Genomic DNA, 20726 nt, shown 5'->3' on the forward strand with positions numbered 1-20726 from the left:
ATGTTGAAAGTGACTTTCTTGATTAGCTCTAGGTATTATTTTTTATGGGTAAATGATCTTTTATTAGGTGTTTCTTAAAGATGGTATGTAAGTCATGTTTTTGTAAGTTGTTACATTTTGAATACAACTGGAAGTATAAATATTGAGTATTATAGTGTTCTGGGACAGTGTGTATAAATATATATTTAAACACATAAATATGTATATATACTAGCATATAACACAAACAGGTTTATAAATATAAATATGTGTTAACATGTAACAAATGCAGGTATGTATATTGACTTATAAGTATACTTAATGAACTTATCCTGAATAAATAGTCACTAACAATACCAATTAGGGAGGGATATCCTTCTCCTTAGGTGAATACACTAGCAAATGCATAATAGTTGAATCTTTTTTACTTTGTGTATGTCTGTCAAAGAGTGCTAAGAACACCTATATCAAAAAAGTAGCAGGACTTCCGAGCATCCATGTACATATTCAATCAGGTCGTAGAGGGCGGTGGAGGAATTAATGCTACCCAAGTTTGCCCAATAAAAATAGGGAATCAGATAAGCTGCAAGCCATATGTTCCTACCCCAAGGGGCTTGCTCAAGCTGGGGCCAAGTCAGCAGTGCTTACTTAATGTGTACTTAAAGCTCCTTAAGAAAATTTATATTTCAGTCTGGGCAGTCTGTTTATAAGAGTGAATCAGTAGGAGTGCCTGGGTGGCTCACTCAGTTAAGTTTCTTTCTTCGGCATGATCCTAGCATCCTAGGATAGAGTTCCTCGTCAGGCTTCTTGCTCAGTGGGGAGACTGTGGCTTCCTCTCCCTCTCTATCCCTTTCCCCCACGTTTGTTCTCTCTCAAATAAAATCTTAAAAAAAAATGAACCAGTAAAATACTGTCTTCACCTAGGTTTCTTAATTCCTTTAAGTTCAGTGCAGATTTTTGAGTGGATCTATCTGTAGCCTCTAGATGTAGACAAATATAATATGATCACCTGGGAAGTTTATAGCTGAGAAGATGGTTCATGAAAATAGGAATCATCTTGCCCTGGTGGTGTGTGGGTTTAGGCCAGAATGCTGTGGTTTGGATAAAACTTCCTGCCAATGTAGGAGAATCGCAGGTATTAAAAGAGGTGATGTCTCCTCTCCCTTCCCTGATCTTAGACCACTCTGTCACTGGTGTTAGTGAAGGGCCATGTATGGAATTCCTCCAGTTGCTTGGCTCAGTACTGATGCCCACCCACCTGCTGTGAGAAGAAGGAATAAAAGTTGAGGATTGAAGGTTTATCTCCCCTTTCCTTCTCTGGCCTTAACCTTCCAGGACACTGGTAGAGAACATCATTATTTAAGTGTCAAAGATATGACTTTGGGAACCTGTGGTTTTGAAGAAACCATAGCCCTTAAAATGTGGCATTTGGGGCATATGTTTCCTCTGAGGTAGTCTTTGGATACAGAAGTGAGCACTGTTGAACTGCCTTCATCAAAGAGTTGAATGTTTAAGGTTTGGTACTTTGCCTCAGACCTAGTTGAAGAAAGACCGAGTCTGTGAAATTGTCTAGATGAGACATGATGTAGAAAGCATGCCCATCATTTTGAGAAGATAGGTAAAAATGCCTGAGAATTAGGAAGAATGAAAGAGCAGAACATTTCCGTATTCTCCTTTCTCCTAGTTAGCTTCTAGAACATTCCCCATCTGGGTTTGGAGTATGGTTTTGCTCCAACTTGCTGTAACTTTTCAGTAGGCTTCTTTAAAAAAAAAATACTTTATAGTTTGTGAATGCATGCTGCAAACTTTTGTCTTGTGCTTGCCACAGCCCTGCAAAACACTAAGATATTACATGACTTGCTCCATATGAGATCTAGCATGTGACAGGATGGAGACTGGAATTCTGGTGTCTGGATTCTTAGTCCAATGTCCTTATAATGTTTTGATCTTTGTTATAATATGTTATGAAAAATTGCAATAAAGAAGTATACTGTTGGCCGTCATTGTTAATATTGCATCAGCTGGCATGCCCTTAAAAATGCAGTTCTAACCCTGTGCTTTCTCCAGAGTGAATATTATAAAACTGGTAGGTATGTTAGCCCAGGGGTTGGCAAACTCTGGCCATATCTGGCCTTCAGCCTGTTCTTGTATGGCCTGTGAGATAAAAGAGTGCCAAACACGTTTTAAATGGTTGGGAAAAATAAAAATTCACAACCCATAATTTTTATGAAACTCCACTCTCCATATATAAATAAAATTATATTGGAGCATGGTCACATTCTTTCATTTATGTGTTGCCTGTGGCTGCTATATTGCTATGATGGCAGAATTAAGTAGTTGCAACAGAGACTGTATGGCCAGCAAAGCCTGAAATTTTACCAGCTGGCCCTTTACAGAAAATGTTGGCCAACTCTTGCGTTAGCCTGTTGCTGTGATCTCTGATTTTCACAGCTATCTAGCCCTTCTTTTAAGTCCCTTTACCAAGATCTTACCAAAGATCTCTAAAATTTTCCAGTGGCAGATAACCTTGTAGTCAATAGGATAGTCAACTATTTATACTTGAATATTTTCAAATAATTTTTTAGACTCACATATTGTTACCGACTCATCTGGGCAATCACTTGGACTTCTCCCAGTGGGAGCAAGGCCATTACTACTGCTACACTGGTTCTTTATTCCAGCCTCTGCCTTATGAACACATTCATTACCTTCTATTTATAGATAAAAGAGGCCATTATTGCATTCTCTGTCTTCTCACTAGCTTTGCCTCCAGTTGCAGAGGAAGGAGTAACTCTCTCTCTTCCCAGTTTCCTCTACCTTATCTCTCTGTCCCATTCCTCTTGATCTGAGACCTCCCTTCAGTGCATTCTCCTTTTCAGCAGACTCCTGTTTTCTCCACTGGTTCTGTTTTTTTCATTCTATTAATATGCTGCTCTTTCCCCTTATCCTAAAAATATTCTCCCTTGAGTTTCATGCTTTGTAAACTACAACCCTATTTCTTCATACCTTTAAAGCCAGATCTCTCTAGAAAGAGTTATTTCTCCTCTCTCATCTTATATATACTTGATCTATGAACACAGATTTCTCTTTTAGCTCCTTTGTTGAACTGCTCCCATCAGTGGCCCAATTGTCTAGATAGTTGGCATTTCTTTATTTCCCTTTTAGGACCTCTCATCAGTGATTCCCATATTAACTGCTGCTTCCAGGATGCATCCCATCATTATCGTTAGTGTTTTGGGACCTCTGCTGATCCTCAAGCTCCTGAATTCTCTCTCAGTGACCTTTCTTAGTCTCTGTTACCAAGTCCCCCTTTATCCACTCGTAAATGTTCCTTAAGTCCCTTCTGTTCTCCTTATGTACATTCTCCTTGGGTGATTTCATTCATGCCTATGGCTTCATCTCACACCTCCTTGTTCAAGTGTCCCAAATACTTTCTCTCTAGCTTCTTTCCTGATTCCCACCTCCTCAGTGGGCACTAGCACGTGGGCATGTCCTATAACTATCTTAAATTCAGCTCATTTTCTCCTTTCATTAAGCATGCTCATCTCATGTTGCCTGTCTTAGTGGATGGAATCAGTGTCTTAGAAATCATGTGTTAGCTTTGGCTGCCTCCTTTTCTCCACTCCCTGTGGATCACCAGATAACTCCTCTTTAGCTCACATGTAGCTTATTTAACATGTTCTCATTAAATGTTCTGCTGATATTTTAGTTCAGTACCTTCTGATGTCTCACCAGCTCTGCTGTGAAGCCTCCTAACTGCTCTTCCGGTTGTCACTCTCTACCCAAATTGTCCATCATCTACGTGATGATTTATGTCATCTTCATAAAACACATACCTGCCATGCCTTTCTCCTCCTCAGTCAAAACATGAATATTAAAGCACATCCTCCTAATGACAGTGTGGAAGCTGCCCCTACCCACCCTCCAGCCCCTCCCACACACCTATACTTCAGCCCCAATAGCATTCACCATTCCTTGAATGTGCGCTGCTTTTTCTTGCTTCCATGGCTTCACATAAGTTATTTCCACCTGGAATGGCATTGTACCATACAGGATGAACTCTTCAGCCTTCCAGAGCCATGTTGAACATAACATCTTCCCATGAAGTCTTTGGACTCTCTTGGAAAGTTAATCACTGTCTTCACTTTGTGAATGTATTTCATGGGACCCTTACTGTATCGCATCATATGTATATCTTACTTGCCTGCCTTCCACACAAGCTGGTCTTTAGAAATTGGAGTGGGAAGGAGAAGAGAGCAATCATCGTGTTGTAGTCATCTGAGTATCTGCAGCATCTGGTACTTTATAGTCCCATTGTGGGTGCCTGCCCAAATGAATAGAGAAATGAATTTTAAGAAGCAGGTGGGAGCATCAGGGCCAGATTTCTCAGAATGACTGTGGAGCAGGGAAGTAACTGTGTGCTGTGTGTGTCTTTGAAAGATATCTGCATGACTACTGGATACTGACCTTTAATATTTGTTTTTTTTTTTCTTTTTTAGATCTGTTGGTAAATTTTGAAGGAAGGGATGACTCTGGGTGTGGTCTGTAAATGTTGGGTATCTGCATCATTCTGAAGCACTTCACTTTTTTTTTTTTTTTGGCTCAGGAATAACACAAGGTGTTGCCTGTGAAGATTTAAATGACAGTGGCCAGTTTCTCAAGGAAGATTCTAGGTTAGGGAAGGAGGAAGAAGAATATAAATTTGGGGAGCTGAGAGGAGCTGTGAACAAGGAGATAGAAAACTATGACTTATTTAGAAAGCAGTTCTGTGAATTTTAATACAACAGATCTACATTCTGTTTTTTTATGAGTTTTCATCAGACTTCTTAAAAACAGAAGAAGTAAAACATCTATAGGGCTGCTTTAGACTTATTTCTTCACACTTCCGGGATCATTCTGGCCTTCTGAAGTGGTGATACTGCATCACCTGCTTTGCGTGAGAGATAAGACAATGTGGCAAATTAGATGGAACCATGGTCTCTACAAGCTGCAGTTTTGCCTTTTATGGTCTTATTCTTAGATGAGAAAAGAGAAACAGGATAGAAGTAGGGAAGATCAGGGCTTGTTTTCTAGAGAAATGTTCTCCTGTATCTTACTTAATCTGTTCAAGCTACTGTAACAAAATGCCACAGAATAGGTGGCTTATAAATGGCAGCAGTTTTATTGCTCACCATTCTGGAGGCTGGACATCAGACATCAGGTGCCAGCATGGTTGGACATGGAGGACCCTCTCTGACAGGTTGTGGACCTCTTGCGTCCTTACATTTTGGAAGGGCCCTGGGAGCTCTTTGGAGCCTCTTCTATATTTATAAGGCACTAATCCGACTCATGAGGGTTCTGTCCTCTTCTTGATGTAAGCTTCTCCCAGAGACTCCACCTGTAACACCCTCATCTTTGGGGGCTAGCATTTCAATGTGAATTTTGGGGGACACAAACATTCAGACCATAGATTAGAAATGTGGCTGTACTATTAGAAGCCACTAGAAAGCGTAAGAATACTGCCTTTCAGGACTTCTTCACCTAACTCAGATGCTATACTGTTGGAAGTAGGATTTATAGAAATTCCACGAAACGCTCTTAGCTGTTTTGTGAACAGTTTCTTTGATCATAAGAAATGGTAGCATTTTAAGAATTTGAGGAAGCTTTGTTGCCTTCTTGCATGGTTCACTGTCAACTAGCGTTCTTGGCACAACCCCTCCCTGTAACTGTGCAATGTAGCATTGCAGGAACTAGCTTATCCTAAGACAGTGACTCCTGTTTAATCCTGGATGTGTCAGTTCCCCAGTCATAGCTCCTAGTCACCAGTAATATAAAGTCATTTAGCTGGAAACCAGAAGGTTCACACACACAAAGTTTAATAACCTAGTAGTTGTTAGGAAGTATTTTATTTTATTTATTTATTCAGAGAGAGAGAGAGAGAGAGAGAGAGAGAGAGAGAGAGGCAGAGACACAGGCAGAGGGAGAAGCAGGCTCCATACAGGGAGCCTGACGTGGGACTCGATCCTGGGTCTCCAGGATCACGCTAAACCGCTAAGCCACCCAGGCTGCCCCTGTTAGGAAGTATTAAAGGGATGTGCTCCTACAGGTATATTTCTTCATTGTGCCTCTAGTTAGGCTGAGATGTCTAAACTGTCTTTTGTCTTCAGAATTACTGTGTGTATTAAATTATAGTTAATAAGTTTAAGAAGTTGGGCAGAATCATTTAGATGTTAAGATAGGAATGGTAGAATGGCTTGAGGTAGGAAATATTAGTGAACTTGCCAAGATTTTAATGACATTGAACTTTGTATACTGTGTGCCAGACATTATATTAGCTACTGAACTGGCTATCTCAAGAGTCAGAAGGAAGTATGAATGTGATTGTTTCTGGAAAAATAGCACTGCCTTATTTTTGAACTCTTAGCTTTGTAAAGCATTGATCTTTTGAGGACTATTACTGAGCTTCCCATTAGATCAGTTATTTTTCCTGTTATGCAAATTAAGTTATACTCTTAAATTTGATTTTTGATTATATGCAGAGATCAATGTATTCAACAAAAATCTGAACATTTACTGTGTTTGCTATAATCTGGGGAAGGCATGGAAGGAATGGCATTGTTACTGGGAACTTTTTTATTAATAATAATTTTAATTGTGGAGAATTAAAGAAATTTAGATTCTTTCTTAAACCTGTTGCATCTCCTGTGCTTTGTGATTTTTCTTGATATTATCATCACTGGAACATTTTTTAAACTTTTTCTTGGGGACATTATATAATCCTAGTGATGTCCAAAAATAGCTTCACAGATTTTGTAATTTATTCTTTAAGTTTGTCAACTTTGAAAATGTACCGAAAATAAATTAGATGCTCTTTTTGCAGAAAGGTGAGGGATCCATCCACACCTTAGTACTTTAACAAATTCATTTCAGTAGAAGATGCTTGTTAGATGAGGGAGGCAACATAAAAGGTTTTGCCATATAAGCGTGTGAGCAAGGAAGCCAGAAAAGCTAGCAGTGGGCAGGAGGGTACAGCAGTGGGGAACGGTCCTGGTGACATGATCCTGAGTGCTTTCCAGATCCTGTGTGCCACGAGAAGCCATTGCAGTACTTGAATGTAAGAGAGTAATACAGTTTAAATAGTTACCGACCAATGCAGCCGTGGTCATGCTGTTCAGAGCAGGATTGCAGGGGGCAGTGATGGCAGCGGCTACAAGTTGGCTGAGGAATAGATGTCACTCATGTGGTGTGAGGTGGCGAGCATCTTGATGAAGGAAGTTGTTATAAGTCCACAGAGAACATGTGGAAAGCAGTGTGTTGGGAAGCAGGCCAACTTAAGATATTTGGGAATGAAAACCTTCAGTGCATTCTGGGGTCTGGCCCAGCTCTGCTCTTGTTCCAAAGGCTTGGACTAAATTTGAGGAGCGGCTGACTTATGGGTAGAACTTTGCTGTGGAGCATGGGGAAACCTGCTGTTCAGAACTTTATTACCTGTTTTCTCCTTCAGCAGCATTGTCTTACTCTGTTTTTAGGGTCATTGCAATCATCACTGAGCCTCTCAAATGACTTCACATCCTTATATGAAAAATCCATTAAATTAATTGACTGAAAAAGATAAAATTGCCCTTTAGAAAGTTCCTTTGTTTTATGCTCAGTAAGAAGACTTCCTGGGCGGGGCACCTGGCTGGCTCAGTCGGTAGAGCATGGGACACTAGATCTTGGGATCGAGAGTTCAAGCCCCATGTTGGGGTGTAGAGTTTTATTCAAAAAACAAAAAAACAAAAAACAAACCCAAAACCATAAAAATGCTTCCTGTTACTATAACCCTTTGGCTACATAGTGAAGAATGACTAGGATGTAATGGCTTCCGCTCCTTTCACCTCTCCTCCTCCGTCACAGCCTTGGACACTAGTTTAGCACTGTTGTTTTGTTAGCTTGCCCCCATGATAATTCTCCTCCCTCCTCTAAAAACCTCCATGCCAAAGGACAATGTGGAGCATTCTTTCTTGCAATAGATGCTAATTGTGTTCTTAGTCGGGATTGTGCTGTCATTGCCACAATCACTGTGCCATTGTACTGGGAGGCTGGGTCACAGTAGTTATTGTGCAAAGTAATGAATGCTGTTTACTCGGGATGCGTTGTCGCCTGCATCTGTGGGTGAGAACACGCAGTTACTGTAATTTGCCTGGCAAATGATCAGACATCATCTGTTAAGCAAGTTAGCTGTCACAAAGAGCTATTGATCTTTTTTTAAAATATATATAGGAGAATTTTAATGAGAAACTTGGAGTCCTAGAGATTGAAGGTGTGAACAGCTACCTTGTGAGTGCTGCCTATTAACCCCTATCTCTCAGTGTATTTGGGGATCAGGTTTACATGTGTAGAAGTTAGGGGGGATACCAGCTCCGTGGGTCCCCACTCTGACTTAGCTAGAGAAGGGCTACTTCACCCCCATGTAATTACATACCAGGTAAGTGAGGTGAGCACTGTCAGCCAGGAGCGAGGCTGCACTGCAGTGGCCCCTTCCAGACACTCGTGAATTCTCAAAATGGGATCACTGTGAATGCAGTTTCTTTGCCTTGGTCTTTCACCTACAGGGGAAAAGGGTTTTTTGTTGTGGTTGTTTGTTTTTTTAAATGTATTTGTTGGAATGGGATGGTACTTCTCTCCAGAACTCTTGCTCTAAAATAAGAGGAAACGTTTTGTTTGCTCTTTTAAATAACTGTGGTGATATTTTTTGCAAGAATTTTAATCATCCCAGTTTTGGAGCTGCTTGTTTTCTTGACTCTCCACATCCCTTAGTTTCTCTCTCTCCATCTCACTGCCCATTTTTGAACACTTCAGCTCTCCCCCACTGCTCATTAGCAGTGCTCATTAAAAGTGGTCTGGGGAAGGCATGTTACAGAGGTCCTTTTTATACTTGTGTTTCCAGGTTTTGTCAAATTTCCAGCAAATGCAAACAAAGTTATTGCCTTAAGTGAAGTTTAACCTCATCTAGAGTTCTTACCTGTTCCCTCCTATCCTGCTTGTTAGTACGTGTCTAAATGATTGCTTTGTAGAAGAATGGATTTTCCTACCAGAATAATTTGTTTCCCTGGAAGGGAGAGTATATGATGTTTGATGTGACTTAAGTTTTTACAGTTTGAGGTCTTTTTCGTGATCTCAAGAACTTAGTAATAGCAGGGGTTGGCAATTTGGGAGGAGGGAAATATATTAATTAGGCCAGGTGAAATCATGTAAGAATTGGATCATTTGCCAATTGTAGGTAATATTCCCTTTTGTTCCTTATTTTAAAGTATCAAAGTAATAATATGTATGTATCATACTACTTTTAAATGTCACACAAGTAACACATGTTCCACACAGAAAATTTGGTAAATAATTTTTATTGAAAAAAATCCAGCAAATTACTAGTTAATCTCCACACCTGCCATCAAAAATAGCTGTCATTAAATTATGAATCTTTCTCTTGTGATTTTTGTATTGTTTTTCTATGAGCCTTGTTTTGGACTCTATTCAGAAAGGCAGTAGTCCCGTTAAATTTCTCCTGTAAGCCAAGAGCAGGTTTCCATAAAAATTTCTTGATAAGATTTTCTGATATTAAATGGGTTGAAAATTAATCTTAGGAAAAAATATAGGACTGTGTATCATTACTATTAACATTCCCCACAGTTTCTAAGTTTGCGGGGTTGTTTTTGATGCTGATCTTTTTACGTTACTACAAAACACTTAAATCCTTGTGTAGAAATAGAAGGTAGAAAACATTTCTAATGTAGAAATTCAGAAGTTCTCATTATTACACAGGCATATTGGCTTTAATCAAGCTGGTTACTAATTCTTAAATGAAGGTATCCATTGGACCCTAAATCTGAAATGGCCTGTTTTTACATGTTTTGCCTTAGATAAATGGAAGTCATTTATCTTGATGAAAAGTTGCTTTGTCTCTTCATTTTTTTTTTTTAACCTCTTCCCTTTCTCCCTCTGACAAGTCAGCATCTGCTTCCGAATAGCTAACTGCTGCTGTTTATTCTCTGCTTCTGTGACAGCTAGCCGATGGCGGAGTCTCTTCTCTTCAAATGTCTCACTGGCTTTTCCTTACAGTCCTGTTGCAAGACTCAGCCCTTATAGCAATGGCATTAATACTCCCAGCTTCTCTAAAACCTCAAATAAAGCAATACTAACACCTGAAAGAACAGGTAATCTTTCAACTTCTTAACTAGCCACTTGCATTGTCATTCAGTCAGTAAGAACAGCTTAAATATCATCTTTCCTGGAAAAGTTGAGGGTGATCTCATAATGGACAGTGTGTGCCACACACTTTGGGTACAGAGAGAGGGCAAGCGTTAATTTGTACTTTAGCACCAGGAACATGCTCTCAATTGTGTGTCATAGGCAGTTTTCCCTAGTTAGCAAAAATATACGTGTCTGGTCACGTTTCCAAACACTTAGTGTGTCTTTAATATTATATGTTGAGCACAGTTCAAGTGTTTTTATCATGATTCAGGAAAATAAGCTTTTTATGGTCTTTTTTTTCTTTAATTTTATTTTTCTGGTAGCTTTTTATTAAGCCAGAGCTACACAGAAAAAATATCCATGGTAGCTTTTTGTGAGATGAAGTTCCCACCCTTTCCTTATTTGTCTCAACATTGGTGTGATTCCATTCCTGTAGTTTCTTTCCTTTCCTCCTTCGTTCCCTTACCCAAGACATTGCTTTTTTTTTTTTTTTTTTTTTTTTACTTCCGTGGGTGACTACAAGTCTCCTGTAATTACTGTACTCTTTCCTTTATTAAGGTTTTGTATATGCTTCTGTGTATATATGTGTGCCTTTTATGTGTGATGTTCTTATTTCAATCATAGCACTATTTGTACCTGTTTGAAAAACAGACCAGATTATAATTTAATAATCAGTTACTACCATAGATAAGCATATCTGATTGTTAATTGAAAGTGAACATGGATATATATTCGTATATTAATGCCTTTAGATACAGACTTACCTACTGGGATGCAGATTTCAGCACTGGTAATATATGTATTTTTTAATGTAGTAAAAAAAAAAACACTTCAAAATCTACTCTCTTAATTTTTTTGGGTGTATAGTACAGAATGACATTTTTTAATTGTGAAAATTGAATTTGAAAAAACAAATGGCTTTGTATATGTGAATTATGAACATCTGAAAGATGTGCATATCATCTCACCGTTAAATGGTGATGTGTTGGTCGCTTTTTGGTGAAAGTTTGAAAACGGAAAAAACTGCTGACTTGATACAAGAATTGTAAAGCATTATGTAGATATCAGTTCTTTAGACTAAATAATAAAATATTTCCTTTGTGTTTTTAGGTTACAGCTCCAGGGGCTCCCCACTCAGCCCCCAGTCCTCTATAGACAGTGAGCTGAGTACTTCAGAATTGGAAGATGATTCTATCTCCATGGGATATAAGTTACAGGATCTCACTGATGTTCAGATCATGGCTCGTCTCCAAGAAGAAAGTATGTTCTTTTTAAAGTAGAAAACTTCTTAACCCAGAGGCTTCTACCTGAAATGTAAGGGGGTAGGGAGGCTTGGGAAGTTCTCCCCAGGTAATGAGTAAACATGAAATTTTTTTCTTATAACTACTCTACCTTGTAGGGAGGCCAGTAAGTGTTTCTGAGGCTCTCTTGGGCATCGAAAGGTATTAGGACATACTCTGATCAAAATACATTAATATAAAGACATTGTAGTATAGCTACTGTGGAAACTTGGTAAGTTTCTTACAAAACCAAGCATGTAGTTTCCATAGACCCAGGCAAGTTACAGTCATGGGGACTTATCCCAGAGCAGTGGAAATTTGTGTTCACACAACAACCTGTCCATGTTTGTAGTACTTTATTTGCAGTAGCCCCAAACTGGAATGAACTCCAATGTCCTTCAGGAGGTGTCTGGTTAATCAGGCTGTGGCACCCTTATACCTAGGAGTACTAGTCAGCAGGAAGAAGGAGCGGACTACTGATGCAGGCAGCATCTTGGATGACTCTCCCAGGAATTATGCTGAGTGAAAAAGATGATTTCATACTGCATAATTCCCTTTATATAACATTTTTGGAATGAGAACATTTTAGAAATGGAGGACAGATGAGTGGTTGATGGGAGTTAGGGACAGGGTGTGGGATCTCTGGAGGAATGTAGATGTGGTTATAAAAGGACAACACAAAGGATTTTTGTGTTTTGTGGATTTTTGGAACTATTTGGTATTTTGACACTGGTGGTAGATATTTTATCCTACAGGTGATAAAGTTGTATAGAACTTAATACTTACATGTACCTGAGTACAACTGGGACTTATCTAAACAAGATGGGTTTATATCATGATATCCCAGCTCTCATATTACTCTATAATTTTGCAGAATGCTACCGTTGAGGGAAACTGGGCAGAATGCACAAGCATTCTCTTTTATTTCTTAGAACCACATGTGAGTTTATAGTTTTCTTAATATAAGCTCAATAAAACTGCATTGATAAACCTCTCAGGATAAATAATGATGGAAGAGAAGATAATTAGAAATGGGACAGTTTATCACTGGTTCTGCAATAAGGTTAACATCATCTAGGAGGGAACTACTGCAAGGGTATTAGAATGGCATCAGAAGGCACAGTGAGAGAGCACAGGACTGGGTTAGACTTGTTCTGGGGTTATCTTTTCAGGTCAGCATAAGTAGAAACAGCCAAGTATCATTTCACTGAAGCATGACCATTTCCTGCTTTCAGAATTAGTCCAGGCTACTCTGGGAAACAGTGTGATGTTTAAAATGGAGAATTTTAAAATACATTTTTGGGGAAAAGTGATGGCTTTATGTTTTCATTCAGTAGTAGTAAAAATAAGAGCGACTCTTTTTGAAAATGTATGGCTAAATGATTAATATCAATTTCTACTTTTAAAAAACTGTGGTATTGGCAATGAGATAAATAACTAGAAACTTCCAGTTTGACTATTTTTAGATAGTTGTGGTTTGGGATGACCCAAAACTATTGAAGTGTCAGTATGCTTTGAAAAAGATAATATTAGTGACAAATAGAACAGAAAGGCGACCTTGTTAGAAAATGTTTTGTACCCCAGGTTTTTTTTTTTTTTTTTTTTTTTTTATTTATTTATGATAGTCACAGAGAGATAGAGAGAGAGGCAGAGACACAGGCAGAGGGAGAAGCAGGCTCCATGCACCGGGAGCCCGACGTGGGATTCGATCCCGGGTCTCCAGGATCGCGCCCTGGGCCAAAGGCAGGCGCCAAACCGCTGCGCCACCCAGGGATCCCTGTACCCCAGGTTTTAAACTTTGCTTTGACTTTGAAAGCTGGGGTGGGGAGCAGGAGAAGTTCCTCCCTGGATAGAGATTTGATTATTTTAATTGTCTAACCCATAACATACTATTCAGAATGATGGCAGGTAGCTCCTCCTAGGTATCTGCCCAGATTTCAGAAGAGATCATTTGGGGAAATTGACAGACATTGACTGATGAACTGTAGCAGTATGTTTAGTCTTCTCTGGAATCAGGGCAGTCTTTTTGCAGAACAGAAGCGTCTAATGTTAGACATCTGTTTGGCAGGTAAATGTATTAGTATTCCTTGGGATTCAGAAAACTATGAACAAGATAATGGGTCTTCCTTTGAATGGTTTGTGTGGCACACATTTTCTTCTGATACTTAATTGCAACTTCCTTTTTGCTAGATTGAAATGTCTCCTAAGGTAATACCATTTCTTGTTGTCCTAGGTCTCAGGCAAGATTACGCTTCCACTTCAGCATCTGTGTCCAGGCATAGTTCCAGTGTTTCATTGAGTTCAGGAAAAAAGGGGACATGTAGCGATCAAGAATATGATCGATTCAGTCTGGAGGACGAGGAAGAATTTGATCATTTGCCACCACCTCAGCCCCGTCTTCCAAGATGTTCACCTTTCCAAAGAGGAATTCCCCATTCACAGACTTTCTCCAGCATTCGGGAATGTAGGAGGAGCCCCAGTACCCAATACTTTCCCTCAAATAATTACCAGCAGCAACAGTATTACTCACCTCAAGCCCAAACTCCAGATCAGCAACCAAATAGGACCAATGGAGGTAGGTTATATGTGCCCTTTGGTATTTTAATATGCTTTGATATTTCCCCTGTGCTTAAGAAATGGTTTTAAGGTCAATGTAAATAACTAGTAAATATTTCCCAGATTTGTTAAGTATGTCTTCGAGACCTTATCAGTTTGGTCTAAGTTTAAATCTAAAATTGACCAGCTTCCGAGTGTGTGTTCCAGATTTACAGATGTGTAGCCTCAGGAAAAGCATCATGCTGTAGCCAGCACAGGAGTCATGCATGAGGGGCATCTTGATGTGGTTGTGCATTCAGGGGCAGGACAGGCAGGTGGTGTTGTCTGGGCTCCCAGGGGAGCCTCATGGAGCCTCCCACACAGAGTGATGTATGGGAAATATGGACAGTGTGATGCTTGGGAACATCCAGATGTAGGGCAAGTCTGAATGTGTCTTTCCTTCTGACATCTAGGAGTAAGATCTGTATAGTAGGAGGGATAAGGAGGACTTGGTGTAATAATGGGAAGTTGATCTGCCCCAGTGTCAACATGGTGGGTCAGAGTATGTGTCCTCTCTTCCATATTCTTTCTTTTCTCCTTTATGATCTGTCTTTTCCACTCTAGGAGTTATAGTCATAGTCCTTGACCTCCAGCAAACTACAGGGAGAACAATCATGTACTCTTCTAAGCCAGCTACGCGGTTACACTAATAACCAGTCAGACTTCTCATACGCAAATCCCATATGATGTGGAGAAATAAACCAGATTTATTATTGCAGCTTTTTAATCACTAGATAGCACCATTTCCGGGTCCTGGGGTGAAGTAAGCCACTTACTTAAAAGTACTGCAAGGTCAAATACTTTTGTGATCACCTGTTACCATGTTTTTAGTTTTCACCTTTTCTTCTTCTGTGCTTGTATCATCCATGCTAATTGAGAGGTCATTTGAACATATTGAACATTTTAGTTGTAATTTCCCTTTTAGTACCTTTAGATTTTAGATTTAAAAGAAAAAAGTGGCAGCTAAGGAATGTCCTAGTAACTCAAATTATTAAAGCTCATAATATCAGAGAAGCAGTGTATTCCATCTGCTTTGTGAAAGCCTCATCTTAAAATTCAGGAAAAGCAGGACACCTGGGTGGCTCAGTGGTTGATCATCTGCCTTCGACTTGGGGTGTGATCCTGGATCCTGGGATCAAGTCCCACAACACGCTCTCCACAGGGAACCTGCTTCTCCCTCTGCCTGTATCTCTGCCTCTCTCTGTGTGTCTCTCATGAATAAACAAATCTTTAAAAAAAATTTCAGAAAAGGGCACCTAGAATTGTTGCTCTTCACGTTGTCAGGTGTCTTAGGACATCATATCCTAGTTGTCCAGCAGATGCTAGCTCTGCATCTTGATCAGTGTTGTCAGTGGATCATTGTCTGACCTTAGAAAAGTGGTTTTACCTTACACTACATGCCACGATGAAAAGGATTATGTTTCCCTGGAGCTGCGCTGGGATGGTTCCTATTAAGAAAGCAGAGACCTATCACAGCTTGTGTCCCGACCATGGTGGTTTTATTTTTCCTAAGCGGTCTGGTCTCTGCATACAAAGGGTCTGCCATAGCAGTCCTTTGGGCTGGACTCGTGCCACTCAATGGAGTGCTTGAGAGCACGGGTTCCCGAGTCCTGTCCTGTCCTACTTTGTACTCCTTTTACAGGTTTCTCACCTCTGTAAACTTTGATTTCTTTGGCTATAAAATGTGGACAAATAATACCTCTTTCATGGAAAACTTAGGTATGATTTCACATCATACCATCTGGTGCATATTGTCCCAACCTAAGGAAGAAATGAAATAATAACCATTCTTTTGCCTGGAGTAAAAGTACTGAAGAAAGGGAATAAAGGTTGTCCCTCTTCTCTTGTACCCCCTTTAAAAAAATATGACTCCCCGGGGTGGGGTGCCTGCGTGGCTCAGTCAGTTAAGTATCCGACTCTTGATTTTTGGCTCAGGTCATGATCTTTGGGTCATGAGACTGAGCCCCAGGTTGAGCTCTGTGCTGGGTGTGGAGTCAGCTTGGGATTCTCTTCTCCTTCTCTCTCTGCCCCTCCACAAAATATGTGTGTGTGTGTGTGTGTGTGTGTGTGTGTGTGTGTGTAGGACTATGACTCAGATAGCTGAGCCTTCATTTGTTAACCACAGAATATCATTTGTACAAAATTGTAAGGAATGGGAACTTTCAAACTAATCTATCAAATGTTTTTCTAAATCACCAAAATAATATGGATAGAAGAGAATAACTGTGAGATCATTGATCCATTTAAAAATAATTAAAAAGAAACCAATAATATGTTATTATATAAACATATATATGCATATTACTTCTGTAGCTCCTACACTGCCTACATTCAGAAGAGGAGAGGGACCTTAAAAGTTGTGGGACTAAAAAAAAAAATTGTGGGACTATTTATAGGGGTTATAGATTTTTTTTTAAAGATTTTATTTATTTATTCATGAGAGACACAGAGAGAGGCAGAGACGTAGGCAGAGGGAGAAGCAAGTTCCCTGTGGGGAGCCCCATGCCAGACTCCATCCCAGGACTCCGGGATCACATCCTGAGCCGAAGGCAGATGCTCAACCACTGAGCCACTCAGGTGCCCCAGGGATTATAGAATTAAAAGGAGCATATTTGGAATAATTTGCCAGATGTGACAAATGACTGAATCTTGTAGGACCTTTACTAACTAATTTTTAGGGTATGGCAGGAATTGTCAGTGGCAGGAGGTAAGCCCTGTTAGCCCAAGCTCCTCCCTTGTACCCTGTACTGATCGGAAGGCTAGATCAGTTGGTGGGTAACCAAGTATCTCTTTATTCCTGAAGAGTCTTTAGTCTTTGTTTCCTAGAGTGGTAAGTCTTCCTGCTGCTTTAATGTGAGAAAATTCATTTGAATTCTTTTCTTGGTCTGTTCCTTTAGCTTCCCATGCTTCATCTCAGTACTTAAGGATAAATTGCTGATTTCTTGTGAAGATAGAGTGTTATTTTTGATTCCTTGAATATGAAAGTATATATGGTCATTAGTATGTTCCACATTATTTGACAGGAGAGTGTACCTCATTTCCACATGGTCCCTGACATAGCTTGGAGATCACAGCTTAGCTCCCAGGGGAGTCATGTTCTAAATATTTACTCTTGGAAGCATTTATTTTTAAGAGCATATTTCAGATTTAAAGCTTTGTTAAACTGACTTGATGCTCACATGAATTAAAGATTGATTTTTAAAGGCAGATGCATCTAGATTAACATATTAGAAACCTAACCACCACATCTACTGTGTGAACCTTGATTGATGGCAGTTTAGGGGGGTAAAGCTTATGAAAGACATTCTCTATATTCAGAAAATTTTGTGTGGATTATTAAAAGCTGTTGTTAATATGTTTACATGTCATGACAGTATTGTAATTCTGTAGAATTCTCTTAGGTGCTACCAAAGATTTCAAAGTACCTGAGTACTTTCAGATTTAAAATGTAAAAGAAAACAGTGGCAGCTAAGGGATGTCATAGTGACTAATTTATTAAACTTCAAAATATCAGGAAGAAAATATTCCATGTGTTTAATGGAAGTCATGGCATCGTATTAAAATTGAGGGAGACGGTAATTAGTGTCAAGATTTCTGCAGTTTTTTTGTAGATTAAGCAAACAAGTGTGTGTGTGTGTGTGTATAGATTGATGAATTAATTATGGCAGAATGAAAACTAGTCTATCTAGGTAGAAAACATACAGATGTTTATGATACTATTTTCAACACTTGTATATATATGATAACTTTTATGGTAAATATTAGTTTGGAAACTTAGAAATATAGAAAACACAATTGATGTTCTAAATCATAGCACAGAATTCTTTCCCTGGGCCTTGTTGCTGCTTAAATATATATATAGTCAGAGTGATTTAGTCTTGCACTGATATAGGCTCACTCTTCATGCCAGTTACTATGATATTCGAAGATCTAGATGTCAGGTCTAAGATTTATTTTTCTCTCATTTATCCTACCACACACCCTCTGCAAGCATACATATAAATAATACTTGCTGGATGTATTAAATGCCGGCTGCCTGGGGTTAGGAATTTTAACTAGAATTTGGGAATAGGAGACTCAAATGGTTGTTAAAAATAGGCCTTAAAGATAGGCCTCCTAAAGGAGATAATGAGGAAAATGGTCAAGAAATCAAACAGTCATTGGCAGTACTTGAGCATTATTACTCTAGAAATATGCATAAGAAGTAAGGACATGGTGGGGAGTGTAGATACCTCAGCTTGGAGGAATTTCACTAGATTGATACAATTCTTTTTGGTCTCCTACCCTAGCTCTCTTTACAATTTCTCATTATACTTTCTTATGGTTATTTTATAAGTAAACATACTTGCTTAATTTTCTGTCTTTTCCCTAGACGACTATAAGGAGGCAAAAATTGCTGGACAGGCCACAGGAACTGTGTATAAGTAATGTAGAAAGAGAGGGAAAAAGAAGAGAGGAGTTTGATTTTGCTCTCGGACACCTTTTAGATTACTGTTCAAGTACATCATTTGTTTTCTGATTTAGCTTGAAAGAAAGTGACCACAAACTTGAGTGCCCTGATATGTGTCTATTACTGCTTTAGGACACATACCAATAAAAATAAAATTATCTTGGACAGTGGGGCATGTGTGAAAAGCATGAGATATTTTATAATAGTTTGTGGTTCTCCAAAGTTCAAGATGTATCAAAGTTTCAAGACATTCCTTTTCAATATTTAATTTATTTGAGGAGAAACAAGATTTAATGTTAAACATATTTTAGGTTTTCTTCTTAGGATTGATAATGGAAGAAAGATTGAGAAACCCTGGTCTATCTAGACTAGAAAACTCAGAGTCAGGAACTGTACCTGTAGTACACTGAGGTATCCCCAAAATTTTCTACGGTGCCTGGCATTGAGTATGTACATAGTAAATTCTGGTGCCCTTGTTCATTTGTTCATTCCACAAAGTGGGGAAACGTGGCCAAGTGGAGAGACCAGCATGTGACAGATGCATTAGTGTGCGGAGCATTGGGAACCTGGTTTATCCACTGTGGTAGGCAAGTAAGCTGAGGGGTGGGAGCAGCAGGAGATAAGGCTGAGAAAGGACAGGAGCCTGTACCTTGAAGGGTCTCATGTAGGCCATGCCCAGGGGCTTGGGGCTTTCAGATGAAGGTGGGAGAGTAATTGGAAGGATTTAAGAGGGTGACTGGGGTGTGCTTGTGCTCCGGGAAGAGTGGAGCAGGTTGTGTGAAGGATGGGTTGGAGGGATAAGAGGGTGCTTGGAGACCCATTAAGGGGCTTTTGTGAAAATGTGGGTGATAAAACAATGAGGCCTGAACCAGATGCAGTGAAGGACTCATTTATTAACTGTGAGGCAGAACTAATAGGACTTGGGGGCGAGGGTATAGAAGAAGGAAGGTGAATCAGAGGAGCTGGCCTCCATTTCCAGATGAGGTGACTTGCTGATCAGGGTGGAGCCCCCAGGTCCCAGTTAAGAGTGGAGGAGCTGTGTGTGGAGGGGAGGAGGAAACGAATCCGGTTTTGTACTTGAATGGGGGTTTTGGCTTAGTGTTCAAATAGATCCTTTGTTTTCTGAACTTGAGTGAGTGACCTGTTACACACACATTAGTTTGGGGGCATTAGTTTGGGGGCGGTGTGTCTCTCAGGGCTGCAGTCGTGTGTTGAATTACCAGCTCCGCGGCCCGGGAGATCTGTGGGCGGTCCTCTGCTGCCCCTTAGTGGCAGAGTATGTACTCAGCAAGGAGGAGGACACGGAAGCCGTCTCTGAGAGCTTTAGTGGCATGCACCTAGTTAAAACTTTCCAGAAGTTAATGGGGGTCATACTGATGTGATGAGTGGGTATCTCAAAACATATCAAGTTAGAATTTTAATAATTCCATTTTGATATGCTAGCAAAAGATAAAGTGTTGGTCTTGATTCTTGGAGGGTTTTTTGTTAATATGTAACAATTTATAGTGCTTTAAAAAAAACCTAAATGGTTGACTATAAAATTATTCTCTAACCTCACTTTGATACAGTTTTACCCACTTGTATGGAAACAAATAGCTAGGGATGCCCAGGTGGCTCAGCCGTTGAACGTCTGCCTTGGCCCCAGGGTGTGATCCTGGAGACCCGGGATCGAGTCCCATGTCGGGCTCCATGCATGGAGCCTGCCTCTCTCTCTGTGTCTCTCATGAATAAATAAATAAAATATTAAAAAAAAGAAATAGCTAATTGATGAGCTAATCCCTGGGTCTTTTTATAGAACACTTTTTTTTTTTTAAATGCTTATTTGGTAGAACCTTTCTGGAAATACCGAGTATATTCTTTATACAGAAGGTGAATTCTATGGTAGCTTGTTAGAGTTCATAACACATAATTTTTATCTGTTATTCGGCATATTATCATTTATGTTTACTTTTGAAAGCTAGTATTTTAATTGGCATAAACCTTATGATCTTTAAAATTATTTTCTTTTCTAGACAAGCTCCGAAGAAGTATGCCTAATCTAGCTCGGATGCCAAGTACAACTGCTGTCAGCAGCAGTGCAAGTTCTCCAGTCACCGTGAGAAATAGTCAGAGTTTTGACTCGAGCTTGCATGGCGCTGGAAATGGGATTTCAAGAATACAGTCTTGCAGTAAGTATGACAATTTGTAATTTTTTTTTTTTTTAGTAAGTTTTA

The 20726-nt window shown here is 39.5% G+C and overlaps 1 protein-coding gene across 8 annotated transcripts in view; it reads left to right on the forward strand.

Moving 5' to 3' along the window:
* SLAIN1 (SLAIN motif family member 1) overlaps positions 1–20726 on the forward strand; it is a 59003-nt gene that overhangs the window by 31826 nt on the left and 6451 nt on the right. For 4 of the 8 annotated variants that reach the window (XM_072760761.1, XM_072760762.1, XM_072760764.1 and 1 more), the window contains 3 exons: positions 11299–11448; positions 13702–14043; positions 20526–20681. In XM_072760761.1, the coding sequence (XP_072616862.1) occupies positions 11299–11448; positions 13702–14043; positions 20526–20681 (648 nt within the window). Of the gene's footprint in view, positions 1–8216; positions 8426–10001; positions 10152–11298; positions 13053–13256; positions 14044–20525; positions 20682–20726 lie in introns of those variants that run through there. The other 4 variants (XM_025982334.2, XM_072760767.1, XM_072760765.1 and 1 more) reach the window with 4 other exon arrangements.

The sequence above is a fragment of the Vulpes vulpes genome, chromosome 6 (genome assembly GCF_048418805.1).
Source record: "Vulpes vulpes isolate BD-2025 chromosome 6, VulVul3, whole genome shotgun sequence".
Lineage (NCBI taxonomy): Eukaryota > Metazoa > Chordata > Mammalia > Carnivora > Canidae > Vulpes > Vulpes vulpes.